The sequence below is a fragment of the Taudactylus pleione genome, unplaced genomic scaffold (genome assembly GCF_031769625.1).
Source record: "Taudactylus pleione unplaced genomic scaffold, aTauple2 ptg000041l, whole genome shotgun sequence".
Taxonomy (NCBI): domain Eukaryota; kingdom Metazoa; phylum Chordata; class Amphibia; order Anura; family Myobatrachidae; genus Taudactylus; species Taudactylus pleione.
In genome coordinates, this window is record NW_028284443.1 from 71,866,054 (window position 1) to 71,881,545 (window position 15,492).

General features: G+C 45.1%; 1 protein-coding gene across 1 annotated transcript in view; it reads left to right on the top strand.

The window, feature by feature from the left end:
- The window catches only part of KLF12 (KLF transcription factor 12), a 271,098-nt gene that overhangs the window by 229,373 nt on the left and 26,233 nt on the right, over positions 1–15,492 (top strand). The window contains exon 4 of the mRNA XM_088457310.1: positions 12,306–12,441. Coding sequence (XP_088313436.1) covers positions 12,306–12,441 — 136 coding nt within the window. The remainder of the gene's footprint in view (positions 1–12,305; positions 12,442–15,492) is intronic.

The following is a 15,492-nucleotide window of genomic DNA, read 5'->3' on the forward strand; positions in this document are numbered from 1 at the left end:
GTTTGGCCTTTTGCTGCTCCTCCATCCTCTGAAGCATATAGAGGGTTGAGTTCCACCGCGTCACAACCTCTTGCTTCAGGTGATGGCGGGGCAGGTTCAAGAGTGTTTGCTGGCGCTCCAGTCTTCGGCACGCAGTCGCTGAATGGCGAAAGTGGCCAGAAATTTTTCGGGCCACCCAAAGCGTCTCCTGCACGCCCCTGTCGCTTTTCAGAAAATTCTGCACCACCAAGTTTATTGTGTGAGCAAAACATGGGACGTGCTGGAATCTGCCCAGATGTAATACCCGCACAATTTTGGTGGCGTTGTCAGATATCACAAATCCCCAGGAGAGTCTAAGTGGGGTAAGCCACTGGGCGATGATTTTCTCTAAGAGGTTGTCGGCGGTGTGCCTCTTACTGAAACCGGTGATACACAGTGTAGCCTGCCTTGGAACGAGCTGGCGTTTCTGAGATGCTGCTACTGGTGACGCTGCTGCTGTTGCTGCGTAAGGTGATACATCTACCCAGTGGGCTGTCACAGTCATATAGTCCTTAGTCTGCCCTGTTCCACTTGTCCACATGTCCGTGGTTAAGTGGACATTGTGTACAACGGCATTTTTCAGGACACTGAGGACACTTTTTCTGACGTTTCTGTACAGTCTCGGTATCGCCTGCCTAGTGAAGTGGAATCTAGAACCGGGGACACACTACCTCCATCAATTGTCTAAATCCCACTGCACTAATGGCGGATACCGGACGCACATCTAACACCAACATAGCAGTCAAGGCCTCAGTTATACGTTTTGCTTCAGGATGACTGCTGTCGTACTTCATCCTCCTCGCTAAGGACTGTTGGAGGGTCAATTGTTTAGTAAAAGTAGTGGTGTTCCTACTTCCTCTCTGGGATGATGAACGACTACCAGCAGCAGCAACAGCAGTAGGCGTAGCAATGCAGGATCCTCCGGAGGAATCCCGGATAGGAGAGTCAGTCATGCCAGTGACATGGCCTGCAGGACTACTTCCGATCCTGACTAAGGAGGAAATTGACGAGGAGGGAGTTGACGGTGTGGTTTGCAGGCGCTTGGATACAACAGGACAACGGGATTTAGGTGTCCCTGGACTGCTTACGGTCTTAGCCAAAGTTTCTGAACTTGACAGTAACTTTTTATGAACGCGCTGCAGGTGCCGTATAAGGGAGGATGTTCCTAGGTGGTTGACGTCCCTACCCCTACTTATTTCACCTTTACATATGGTACATATGGCAAGACAGTTGTTGTCCGGATTTGGATAGAAATATTGCCAGACCAAAGAGGTGGAATGTTTGGTCTTCTGACCAGGCATGACCGTGATGGGCTTTTTCATCCCACGGACAACAACTGTCTCCCACGGAGCCTGATTTAAACAAACCACATCACCATCAGAATCCTCCTCGCCAACTTCCTCCTCAGCGCCAGCTACACCAGTATCCTCATCCTGTTGTACTTCAACAGTGACATCTTCAATTTGCATATCAGCAAGTGGACTGTGGGTGCTCCTTTCAGCACTTGCAGGGGGCGTGCAAATGGTGGAAAGAGCCACCTCTTCCCGTCCAGTGCTGGGAAGGTCAGGCATCGCAACCACCACCACACTTGGACTCTCCTTGGGGATTTGTGATATCTTCTTAGAAAGCACAGTTCTTCGCTGTGCTTTTGCCAGCTTAACTCTTTTGATTTTTTTAGTGGGAGGAGGGCTTCCATCGTCATGTGAAGCTGAACCACTAGTCATGAACATACTAGGGATCGACCTTAGCCATTCCTTGCCACTCCGTGTCGTAAATGGCATATTGGCAAGTTTACGTTCCTCTTCAGCTGATTTAAATGTTTTTTTCAAGGTCATTTTCCTGAACTTTGTCATTTGGGATTGTATGTGCCCTCTATTATGACATTGGGCATCGGCCTTGGCAGACGACGTTGATGGCATGTTATCGTCTATGTCATGACTCGTGGCAGCAGCTTCAGCACTAGGAGGAAGTGGTTCTTGATCTTTCTCTATTTTATTTTTATCGGAGAAAGTTTGGTCCTCCATTTATGTTATATCGATTTGATATATACGTGCGGCTAAACACAGAAAATATTTTTTTATTTTTGCTGGAGAGTAGTGCACTTTGTGGGTTACACCAGCCTTTAAGAAATGAGCCAGGTACACAGGCGCACGCTTGGCGCTGCTCCTTTGTTGATGCACGTGCGGCTACTGCGCACACAATTCACAAACAGAAAATAATTTTCTTTTTGGTTTGGACTGGAGTGTACTTTGGGGGTTACAGCACCCTTTAACGGTCAAGCCAGCCGGCCCTTTACTTATGACACAGGCGCACGCTTGGCACTACTTTGTTGATGCACGTGCGGCTACTGCGCACACAATTCACAAACACAGAAAATATATATTTTTTTGGTTTGGACTGGAGTGTACTTTGGGGGTTACAGCACCCTTTAACGGTCAAGCCAGCCGGCCCTTTACTTATGACACAGGTGCACGCTTGGCACTACTTTGTTGATGCATGTGCGGCTACTGCGCACACAATTCACAAACACAGAAAATAATTTTTTTTTTGGTTTGGACTGGAGAGTACTTTGGGGGTTACAGCACCCTTTAACGGTCAAGCCAGCCGGCCCTTTACTTATGACACAGGCGCACGCTTGGCACTACTTTGTTGATGCACGTGCGGCTACTGCGCACACAATTCACAAACACAGAAAATAATTTTTTTTTTGGTTTGGACTGGAGTGTACTTTGGGGGTTACAGCACCCTTTAACGGTCAAGCCAGCCGGCCCTTTACTTATGACACAGGTGCACGCTTGGCACTACTTTGTTGATGCTCGTGCGGCTACTGCGCACACAATTCACAAACACAGAAAATTATTTTGTTTTTGGTTTGGACTGGAGTGTACTTTGGGGGTTACAGCACCCTTTAACGGTCAAGCCAGCCGGCCCTTTACTTATGACACAGGTGCACGCTTGGCACTACATTGTTGATGCACGTGCGGCTACTGCGCACACAATTCACAAACACAGAAATTAATTTTTTTTTTGGTTTGGACTGGAGTGTACTTTGGGGGTTACAGCACCCTTTAACGGTCAAGCCAGCCGGCCCTTTACTTATGACACAGGCGCACGCTTGGCACTACTTTGTTGATGCACGTGCGGCTACTGCGCACACAATTCACAAACACAGAAAATATATATTTTTTTGGTTTGGACTGGAGTGTACTTTGGGGGTTACAGCACCCTTTAACGGTCAAGCCAGCCGGCCCTTTACTTATGACACAGGCGCACGCTTGGCACTACTTTGTTGATGCACGTGCGGCTACTGCGCACACAATTCACAAACACAGAAAATATATTATTTTTTTAGCACTTGGGGGGAGCACCCCTGATGGACAGAACACCCCCTGGAAAACACTACAGCACCCATTTAGGACTGGGACACTGCACAGGACTTTGGAGTGGACACAGCCCCTATGGAGAACTGACTGCACTACACAGTCCAGCCAGCCCCTATGGACTTTGAAGTAGTGGACACAGCCCCTATTAACAACAGCAGCACAGCACAACACAGCCAGCCCCTATGGACTTTGAAGTAGTGGACAACAGCAGCACTACACTACACTACACTACACAGCCCAGCCAGCCCTAACTCCCACCCTCCCTCTTCACTGTCCACAGCCGAGTGAGAAAATGGCGCCGACGCGGGTACCTTATATAGGATCCAAAACCCGCGAGACTCGGAAGGCGGGATGATGACGTTTTGCCTCGATTTCAGATCCGAGTCAGGCGGGAAAAGTCAAGCCTGATTCGGATCGGACTCGGATCGGGGGGGCTCGGGGGGGGTTCGGATTTCAGAAATCCGAACCCGCTCACCCCTAATATAAAGTAATGTCTTTTGTGAAAAATAATTGCTGTACTTAAATTGGGGGTTCATGTAAATGGGTACTAGTATATTTTTGTGTCTGTAAAGTGCAGATTTAAAAAATGTTAGATATATCTGATGCAGCTTCCTAATCTGACAGGAAAAGTGTACTGTCAGACATCTAATACAATAGGGCCTGATGCAGCAAGGATCGCTATTGCGATTACGCATGCAGATGGCGGATTGTTGCGTACTGCGCATGGGTATGCATCGTAGTGCGCAAAGGAATCACTGCCATCACACTGCAGACCCATTGCAGAGGTGATTGACAGGAAGTGAGCATTTGGGGGTGTTGACGGGGTGGTTGGCGAAACGCAGGCGTGTTAGTGCGTTTAAACACCATTACAGGGGCGTGCATAAATTACCCACTGTGATGGCATACGCAGCCTGAGCTCTCACTGAGGGCCTGATTCAGACCCTGTCGCAAGCGCTGAGCGCTCGCAACAGGGTCGATGTTTGCCCATTGGGCATGCGCACGACGGAGCCGGCTCCGTCATACGCATACGTGAGATCCGGCTAGTGACGGTGGCTCTGTCGCTCCGGGTATCGCACCAAAGGGGGCGAGCTGTCGATGGTGATTGACAGCTCGCCCCGTTTGGTAGGCGTGGCCGGTGGGAGGCTTCACAAACGGAGGCGTTCCCAAGCAAATGCCTGCCGTTTGTGGGCGGCCCCACTAACATCACCAGTGATGTCAGTGGGAGAGCTTCCGGCTCTATTAGAGCCAGAAGCTCTCTGGGGCTTGCGGCCATGAGACCCTACCACAAGGGTCTCGTCGCAAGCCCGATGGTCGCGATGGTCTTGACCATCGCGACCATCAACCTGGCCGCTCGCTATAGCGCACTGATTCAGATCCGGCTCTGAATCAGGCCCTGAGTGCGATGGGGGTTAGCAAATTCTGAGTAAGCTCACACCCGCTGTAATTGTGCGTGAGGCTCTGATGGTACTGGATGTTACCGATGGTTTTGCAGTCTTGCTAAGTATTATGGATGTCAGTAAGGGGAAGTGGGCGTCTTTATGTTGGGCTATGACGGCATTGCGATTGCAACCATTAGCATAATTTCGCAGTGGGCCTGCGTGCGTAATTGCATCTGCGATCACAATAGCGATCCGTAATGAATCAGGCCCGTAGTGTCATATAATCAAAGCTGCGTAAAAACTGTTATAAGGATATGATTAAAGATGTGCAATTCAAACATAGAAAGCGTACATTACAGCAGCTAGCACGGTTCTTATATTGTATTATTTCTTAATTACTATATTATTTTATATAAAATAATAAGTTAAATCACACATAAATATTGGAAAGTTGCCATTAAGCCGTCACTGTATAAACCTTAGAAAAATAAACAAATTATAAAGAAATATTAAGTCAAGAAGTGAAATATTTGAATAAACTGTGGAAAATATAATTTAGCTTCAAAAATCTGGCGTATCTGTAGAGATTAACCTGCTGCATTACAGCACTCTCCGGACTGGAAGCTTTTGGATTTCCAGAAATTAGCTCTTGCATTAATGGATAAAAAGAAATTCCACTTCTGGTCCCAAGCACCCAATCCTCACAGGCACCACCATCACCACTAGTCTCAGGAATCTTTGGCATGATGATAATAATACTTTTGGTCACTGTCACAGAGAAACATGAGAGTGATTATCAGATTCATGGTTGCATCATTCTCAGTGACTGCAGCCTCTCTGAAGGGTGTGAACAGCAAGCAGAATTCCCTATGATTTATATTGCCTAGGGTGTAAGTATGCCCTCTCCAGCAGCCTGGAATGATACAAGATGTATAGCTGGTGATGACTTTTTGTTTCTCGTGGGGTTGCACAAGCATATTGAAAGTGCTATTCTGTCTGGTGGGGACCTTCATTTTCATCTTGTGCAGTAACAATTGTGTAGGAAGTATATGTAGTACTACAGGCAGTGTAGGATCGATTCAGGTGAGAACAGATGTCGAGTGCCACTGACAAAATGTTTAACACATCCTGACACTTTAATAAAAATTGAGCTACAAAAAAATTGAGGACATGAGCAGCCAGGGAAGGTGGGTGATTTGTTCCTGAGGCAGTGCAGACATTATATTTGTCCCATTGTCTGCGGCTACACCACTAACATGGAAGGTCTGAAGTTCTAGCCAGTTGTTAATCATTTTAACCATAATTTTTTAAAATATTGTTAAGATATCCAAAGGCGTAATTGACTTTCTCTCAACAAAAATTGCATGCATATTGTAGTCCAACCATATGTTGCTGCTGATGATAATGGGGAACATGATGATAGCCAGATACTATTTGTGGTTTTTGGTGATACTGTTCCAGTTTAACATTGGCCACTGTTTGGTCTTTGCAGCTCTGAATAGTGCTATGTTTCCATCTGCACATTATATTTAAATATAAGTCTCCATTCGTTTACACTCAAAATAGAGAAAGAGTCTCTCCTTTTTTTACAACAGAAGCACTTTGACTCTTCCCAAAAGGGAATAGCATCAGCTTCTTAGGTACAGAGCAGCCCAAAAGGGTCAAACCCACAACCTGCCATGAATGCAGCTCTGAATAGTTAACCAGTGGCCAGTTACTATCCTATGATCACCGGCTATTGTGCTTCTCCACATGTCAGTGGTTAAGGCATTCTTGCCAACTCTCCCTGATTATCAGGGAGACTCCCTGAAATAGCAGCAATCTCCCTGTCTCCCTGAAGAGTCTAGCAATTTCCCTGATTGCATCTTAGCCCCATTATGAATAAGTTATATACAAAAAAAAACAGAGATGTATACATTCAAATGGGATCATTAGTATTATTTCCCTGTATTGGTTATAAGGCACAATGATCCCCATGGTTACATATATTTTCTGAAAAGTATCAGTGTGTTTTCATCAACACGTAGATATTACTAACTGCTTTGGGGCTCATTTACATTTGTATGTAAATAAATTTTATGACATGCCTCTCATATGTAGCAGTACACGCCACTTTACCCCCGCACTCATAGGTGTTACTTTCACAATCTCCCTGATATGCTTTTTTCAAAAGTAGGCAAGAATGGGTTAAGGGGATTGTATAGCAGGTGGGCAGTTTCTGGTTAACAAGACTTTCTGTTTCTTTGTAAAGCTGTGGAATGTGTGTGGCTCTGTTCATCATGACTATTTTCTTCCTTATTTACCTCATTAAAACCTAGATTAATTTCTGCTATGACTGCACAGAGTACCAGTACTGTAACTGCATCACTATGAGTTTAATGGCTTACATTGTATACAATAACCATTCTTAACAGCCATGTTTTTAGTCTGCATTTTTACCATTCTTCTTTATGTTTCAGCATGTTTAAATAAAATTACTATAGATAGAGAAAACAAATGGATTTATATCAGAGGAGGGGGTTGTAACAGTGCAATATCACACCATACTTACTGACTTCCTATAAATCCTGCAGGCCAGCCCAGGGGCGGGGCTGAACCGACATTGACAGAGCAATTCTCACAGTGATCAATGTGCGTGCTTGCCACTTGCCAGTGTGCAAAAATGATGACTAATATAGTTATATTCTCTGCTTCAACAATTCAAGATCAACTTGTCTGAAATGGCCCAGCTGCTATACTAAATTGCATAGTACTGTGATTAGAGGTGTTTTAAGAGAGGAGAAGGCATACATGACTACTCTCCTGGAAGTCGCCGGAGGCTCCTGATTTTTTGGGTAACCCCCCCGCACCCCTGGTAGAGTAGGCATTTATCCCGCATTTGCCCACTTCCTAGTGAAGTGGACAGAATGGGGAGAATCTCCGTGGCAATCACGGGTCGCTGTGTAGGGGATGGGGCTTAATGTTGCGATTCTTCAAAAATAACGTCACTTAGCCCGGCCCCCTTTTTAAATTTGCACCAATCGCGGCAATTTACCACAATGGGGATGGGGCTTAATGATGCAAACTGTCAGTCCCCACCCCGTCGCAACCCACCTGCTTCTCCCCGGGCTTCTCCTGGGGAGGGAAGAAAAGAATGCAATTATGGGAGAGGTCCCATGTGCAGACTAAGTGTGGGCCCCCTCCTTTCTGGCAGCACAGTAGATTCTGGCTTGGTGCCAGAATCTACTGCGAATGCATGGGTCTCCGGGAAAATGGTGCCCGCTACTTATTCTCGGGGACATCTCTACAGATGGGTCCACATACATCTAGCCTCCTGGCGCGTTAAACAGCCCTTCTCGTCGTGCCATGCAGTGGCGTGACTCAGCACTGAGCATTTTTTCGTGCATCTTTTTACCTTTAAATGCGTCTTATTCGCACAATGCAAATATATAGCACAAGCAGCTTCTGCTGATTAAAATGATATGCATCATGCCTATGTTCTCTGTGCATCTGCAGGTGTATCTGCATGCTAAACACTACATAACAGTGTTACAGCCTACTGACACTGTAACGTAGCATTTCGCATGCAGATACACCCGCACTCACTCAGAGAACATAGGCATGATGCATATCATTTTAATCAGCAGAAGCTGCTTGTGCTATCTATTTGCATCATTGTATGAATAAGAAGCATTTGAAGGAAAAAAGACACACAAAAAGATGCTGGCCACTACCGAGTCATACTGAGCTCCATCGTTATGTGTGGCACAGCTTGTAGAGCAGGGAGAATAGATGTATGTGGGTACATCTTTACCTCGCATGCACAAGTCTTTGAGAAAATGGCCCCACCATTTTCTCTGCGATATTTACTGCTCTGCACCTCCGCCCCAGTTCTGCAGAGCAGCACTCTGGAGACTGCAGATAGGTGAGTGTAACTATATATGGGTGCAGGTAGTGCGTTGTGGGCCCCCCGGGACCCAGGAGCCAGTGTGCACCGCACACCCTGCACCCATTTTAGATACGCTCTTGACTGTGATCAAAGACTGACCAGCAACTTCTAAATGCTACAGATCACAGACATTGATTCATAAGTTTGTGAAATGTTGTGATATGTCTTAAGCACCTTAGTAAAAGAAAGGAAAATTACTTTTTTTTTTTATTTTAGTACACACACACAAACTGCTTTTCTTACAGCGCACAGCAAGTTACACATTGTCCTTAATATAACAGCGTTTTTTCTGGTTCGCCAACCATACTCACGTATACCGAACGTTTTGCCTGGTCAGATGCTTCGCTGCGGCATAGGCATCTAGCGGTTGCTCTGCGATACCACAGGTCAGTTCCCTGTATGGGCAACCAAATGTAACGTGGTATAGAAATGAGGATTCCAGACAGGCAGGTATTCGGTAAAGCAGTGTCTTTTAATGGCAGCAGACACTGCACTTAGCATACATGAGCTTAGGTCTGGACACACACAGGCATATAACATAAACAACTAAACGTAAAAGTTCCAATACGCCTGGTACTCAGTAGTCAGCAGTGGCTTGCAGCCACAATCGGCCATGCGCTCCCAGCATAGCCCTTGGTCCCTGGCACTACAGACACTTAAGCTGACCATACATCAGACCAACTTTCCTCCAACCATCCAACTAGTTGGCTGGTTAGAATGAAAATCTGGTAATGGATTAGAACAAATAACAATCAGCCATTGGCTCCCAAAAGCAGGAAATGGTCCTTCAGAAAAGTTAGTTAAATCTGTTTGATGTAACCAACTTGTCTGAATAACAATTCTGTGTCTGTTTTCCTGTGTTTGGGATCAAATTGCTGATTGTTATTTGCCCCCATACATTATCAGATTTTCATTCCAACCAGCCAACTAGTTGGATGGTTGGAGGAAAGTTGGTCTGGTGTATGGGCAGCTTTAGTCCTACTACCTGGCCGTTAAACAGCATCAGGGTCAAGAGCATCATGTGTGTGAGAGTTTTAAACTCTTCCTCTGCTGCTCATTGATAAGTTGCAGCTGGGCCTGTGCAACTGTGAAAACATGGAGTTCCACACCTCCCTTGCTGCAAACTGGACAGGGCTCAATCTAGACTCCCTTGGAGGGAGCTGATCCCACCATAATGTGGACAATTCAGGTGAGAGATAACCCCTCTCACCACAATAGTAATAATGATGGCACGTGTCTCAACATAGTTTTCATGTTGTATCTACTACATACACCATCCTCTTACATATGAGAATTCCCTCATTCGCTGGACGATTCACCCTAATATTAATTTTAGTGCAGCAAACCAAGATCAGTTGAATGAGTTACTGTATGTATCATTTAATTAGTTGGTGTTCTACTCCTATCACTATTCATATCCCAACCACGCCACAGAGCAAAATGAGTTAACGTACGCCATCCCACCTCCATTTGTAGAGTATACGTTCTGCAAAATTCAAATCTACAAGTAACGTGCGAAATGCCCATTCTGTGTAATGTTGAAGGAAAAGTAAAAGTTGAAGATTGCAAGGCATACTTGCCGACATTTCGGCAGGGGAATCCGGGAGGGGGCTGGCAGGTCCGTCCAGCAGGGAGGATGGGGGCGGGTCAAATAGGCGGAGCGGGGGCGTCATAGTGGCCCCGCCCCCGCTTTATAACGCCAATATTACTGGTGTTATAAGGCAGGGGGCGGGGCTATGATGACGCGATTTAGCGCGAATCGCGTCATCACACCGTCCACTTTTGCGGCTGGTGCGGGGGTTAGCAGCGGGGTGCTGGCATCCATTCCGGGGGACTTGCCTAGTCTTGCGGGGTGTCGGGAGCGGCACACGATTTTCGGGAGGCTCCCGACAGTCCCGGGAGAGTAGGCAAGTATGTTGCAAGGCTGATGCTAAGTTGTACTTACGGCAGTTTGTGTAGCCTAAAATTGGTTCTGCATGGCCAGAAAACAGGCCACAGGCATATGGCCAGTGGCCAGACTTCTCATTTCATGGTCAGGAAAAAAAACATTAAAAATAGATTTGAAAAAAATAAAAAATAAAAAAAATAATAATAATAAATGTAAAACTACAAAAATGCTTTAAAGACAAAGACTAAAGCATTTTACATGGAGTCCTTGCTTTCTTTCTATCCGAAGATGGTGATAACAGAATTTATTGCAGCAAAACTTATGATGTTACAAACCTTGTTAAATAAGAGCATCTGATCTCCGGAGATGACTCCTTCATGTATAGTTCTGTCGTTGGTGCATGCATATTCTTTAGCTGACTATAAGATGTTTCACCCTATAAAAAAAAGGCCTGATATATGTTATCTCAACATACGCCAAAGAGGTGTAGTACAATATTTTATAATGCTGGATCCATCTATGCGAATCAAAGAAGCAATATCACTAGCAAAACATAATATAAGAAAGGGGCACTAACATTATATTTTATTGAAATCCCAATTCAGGATTAAACCTGGATGAAGTTAGGGAATAAGAAATACTTCTGGCTCAGCATAACAAATGGAACTACAAAAGCTCTGATCTACTGTATAATGCAGTGGTTCCCAAACTGTGTGCCGTGGCACCCTTCGGTGCCTTAGGACACTTGCAGGGGTGCCTCAGATTGGTGGTCCAGCACCAAATCAAATTATTTATGGTTAATGTAATGTAAATATGTATAGAAGTGCAAACCTGTCCCACACCTGAGCCTAAGGATGACAGGTCAGCACAATTTACTTCACTTTACTACTATACTACGTTTTTTTCTGAATTTCTAAATAACAAACTTTTGGCTTAGGGGTGCCGTGAAAACAGTACTGATACACTAGGGCGCCGTGATTCAAAAAAGTTTGGGAACCACTGGTATAATGGAATAACTGTGCAAAAATGCAACTATGACACTGAGGTCCTGATTCAGTGAGGAACGCATAGGAGAGAGCGCATGCACTCGGCCGATGCTTTAGCTCTGCGCATGCGTATGCATCGCAGTGTGCGTGTGCGAACTAGCTTTTGCGATGGTTACTGCGTGTGCAGAGGCAACGCAGACCCAGAGAAAAGTGACTGACAGAAAGTGCCATTTTGTGGTGGTGAACGGGAAAAAGCAGGCGTGTCTGTGCGTTTGGACGGCGTTTCAGGGGCGTGCATAATTAAGCCCTTGCGGTGACAGCCGTAGCCTGAGATCTAGTTGCACGCAGGAAGTGGCACACATCCTGCATGGAGTCAGGTCAACCATTAATATGCTAATGTGTTCGATGGTTCTCGATGTTTCCGCTGTCTTGCGTGGTATAACAGAACGCACGTTAAGGGAAGTGGGAGATATTGTGTTTTGTTAGGCATCTGCTTACTCTGCGTGCGTATGCATTTATTAGCATATACTCGCAGCGGACAGGTACGTGCGTCTGCATCTGTGTGTGAATCAGGCCTGGAGTACATTGTACTATAATATACTACTATGTAAAGGTCATTTCATTTCTGTATTGTATGCTAGTTTGTACTATTTCTGCTGTACATTTCCATGTACATTGACCACTTCTTATATTGAATACCTCTTTTTTTTCTTTTCTTTCTAGCACATATGGATCCCCGGGGATTGTCACCTAGACAGATAAAAAGTGATAGTGATGATGATGACCTGCCAAATGTGACCTTAGATAGTGTCAATGAAACTGGATCTACAGCTCTTTCCATAGCACGGGCAGTACAAGAGTGAGTATCATATTCTCATACAGAGATGACCATGCTGCTGTGGCAGGTTGCAGGTGAAAATTTAAAACGCCACCCGCCATCACTGTAGAGCACGCCGGGCTTTACACTAACTGCGGACGCCATTTTACAATTTCACCTGCAACCTGCCGGTAAGTATGTATCTTTGTAAAGCCCTAAATCTTACCTAATTGTGTGACTGTTGAAATCTCAGCGGAATTGTTGCCAAAGGCACCAGTTTAGGTTTCAGTATTCACTTTAAGCTACTAGAAATGTGATAAATTTGATTATTTTCATTACTTGAATTTATTGTAACACTAGGGTAAAACAGGAAATCCAGAAAGAAGAGGCTGTCTATATATAATAAATATATACGCTGATATATAATAAATATACACTTTGATATATAAGAAATATATACGCTGATATATAATTAAGGATTACCTCAGTGATTCACTATGTATTCATAATTCTAAAGTAAAAGCTCTTCCAAGAGGAATGAAACAGAAACATTACTAGGAATAAAACAGCTATGAATCATCATCATTTATATGTAAGGCTAGCAAAACTCTGTAGTGCAGGATAGTAAGAGCTACAAATCATATAAAGTACACTCACAATCTCGCTAAATAGGTCCCGGGTGTCTTGGCTGTGCCGAGCGTCCTTATACCAATTGGGAGTGAGAAAATTACTTTGCTAGCTTACACTGATCAATCTGATGTGCAGCATTTGGACATCTGTGTGATTGACGAAGTTTGAATCTGAGTAAAAAGATCTACGACGTGAGCGGGTTCGGCTTTCCCTCACACCGAATTGTACATGTGTAAAACCAATTCTTGTGCCATTAAAGTCACAACCTAGTGTCTCTGATACACTCCTAGTGTCTTTCCACTGAATCTGTGATGCGACGAGACTCAAAATGTAAACAAAAATGTGGTACGCTACTCTCGGAATGTCTCAGTTATAGCGGGTGTCGCTCAGGCCCCACATATAGTTTATAGTTAGGTAAGTAGGGGCATTAGCTTGTAGTTAGGTTGGTAAAGATGATATCTTGAAATTACAAATATGTCCTCTCTCATCTTTGCTGCAGTCACGCCAAATAGCCAATGTCGGTGCGCCTGGACACGTGAGACTCTGCTAGCACTGGGCGCCTTGTTTTGCCGAAAATGCGACTAGGTCGCAAGTTGACCAGGATGCACTAGGAGACTGTGCTGATTAATTTGATATGTGAAATTTGTATATCTGTGTGCGACTAAGTCTCTCAATCAGCATGCAATGTGTTACAATGCAACGCCCACAGCTTTTTTACTAAATCAAGTTCCATTTACAGTCTCAGTCGCACACAGATATACAATTGCCACATATCACATTAATCAGCACAGTCTCCTAGTCACATCGCATTGCAAATTAGATGCATTTTCAGCCAGATCAATTCAAGTTCAATATTTCTTAAGGTACTCTGCCGAACTTAATACATTGCTCCGAACTTGCCACCGCCTTTAATTTCTATGTTATGCCACCCAGCTGCATTTTACTCTAAACTGCTATAGACATTGTATAGTACTCATTACTCATTAACCATACCGATGGCTATCCCTATTTCACAGGCTGGACAGCAGCCCCCCCCCCCATTGCTGCCAGCTAAGCCCTGCCCCTCCATGAAAATGGGCGTGTTCTGAAATCAGTGGTGCCTATCGGGGAATTACACATTACTTGGTGTAATGACGCACGCTTAAGATGACATACACAATAAAGGAAAAAACAGCTGCTATGGCTGGCTTGTGTGTGCGAGAGGGTGAGGTCAGTGCTTTCCAAGGGTGGGGGGAGGTGTGGAGCCACTATACTGTATCCAGTGAGTTCAGCAGCAGTGCCCTACTGTGATGAGACCTTGAGCTGACTGCTGCTTGGTTTATTTCATAGGCACCTTCCACCCCCACCATCATCCCACACACCACACCCACTCTTCTGGGAGACTTGTAATTCACTCCTCTGGGAGACTTGTAATTTAGCTCACTGGTGATTGCATAGACTGATGTACAGGTACTGCTTAAAAATGACTAACAAAACATGTCCTTTATTCTGTTAATGAAAGGCTCATGCTTGCTTTGGGGAAGGGCAATAGAGGGCACACCAATGTTTGTAATTTGACCATGTAGCCCAGTACAGTGAGTTCATACAGTAACCGGCCCCTCAACCACCACCACAATACATCTACTGTATAAAGAATAGTATAATATAATAAAGAAGAATATGCACCATCAGTGTTGCCTCAAGTCATGTGCTTTTCATGCTGAGATTTATAGTTCCACCTGGGTCTCAATTTAGGAACAAAATAAAAATATAAAAGCTCAATCACAGTAAGTGTCTCCTTGCACGGGTGTAGTAGGTATTACCGCCGGCCGCATGGCAGCCTGGCAAGGGTGAAGATCCCGATCGTCCCTAAGGTAAGTAGCCAAACCTAACCCTCTCCCCTCACGACTGTCGGCGCCTGGCTAACCTTCGTTCGGTATGCCGGACCTCAGTCTTCCTGCGTATGGTTAATGACAGGTGTCAAGTTTTCGACGCCTGTCATTAGTACCAAGCCAGGATTAGAGAGTCTGGAAGCCGGCAGTCGTCATTTAGACCGTCGGCTTCCAGGCTACATCCCTCTTTGCACCCATATGCACCATATACACATTAGCAAGCCACACACACACAGATCATTGACGCATTCCATCTGGTGTACTACGTGTCGCACATTTAAGATACTGATCATTGACTACATATTGTACCGCTAGTCTAATGTCGCACCAATCAGTGTTACCCTAAGTCATGTGCTTTTCATGCTGAGACTTATAGTTCCACCTGGGACTCACACACACACTAATCATTGATGCTGTCCACTGGGTCAGTGAGCTCAGTGAGATTGAATAGAAATGAGTGATGGTTGGGTTGGGTTGGGGGGGTGAAGTGGGCAATGAGTTCCACACAGTACACGAACAATAGTGAACATAGGGCCTCATTCAGACCCGCTCGCAAGCGGGTCAATGGTGGGGCACTGCGCACGCGTGGCAT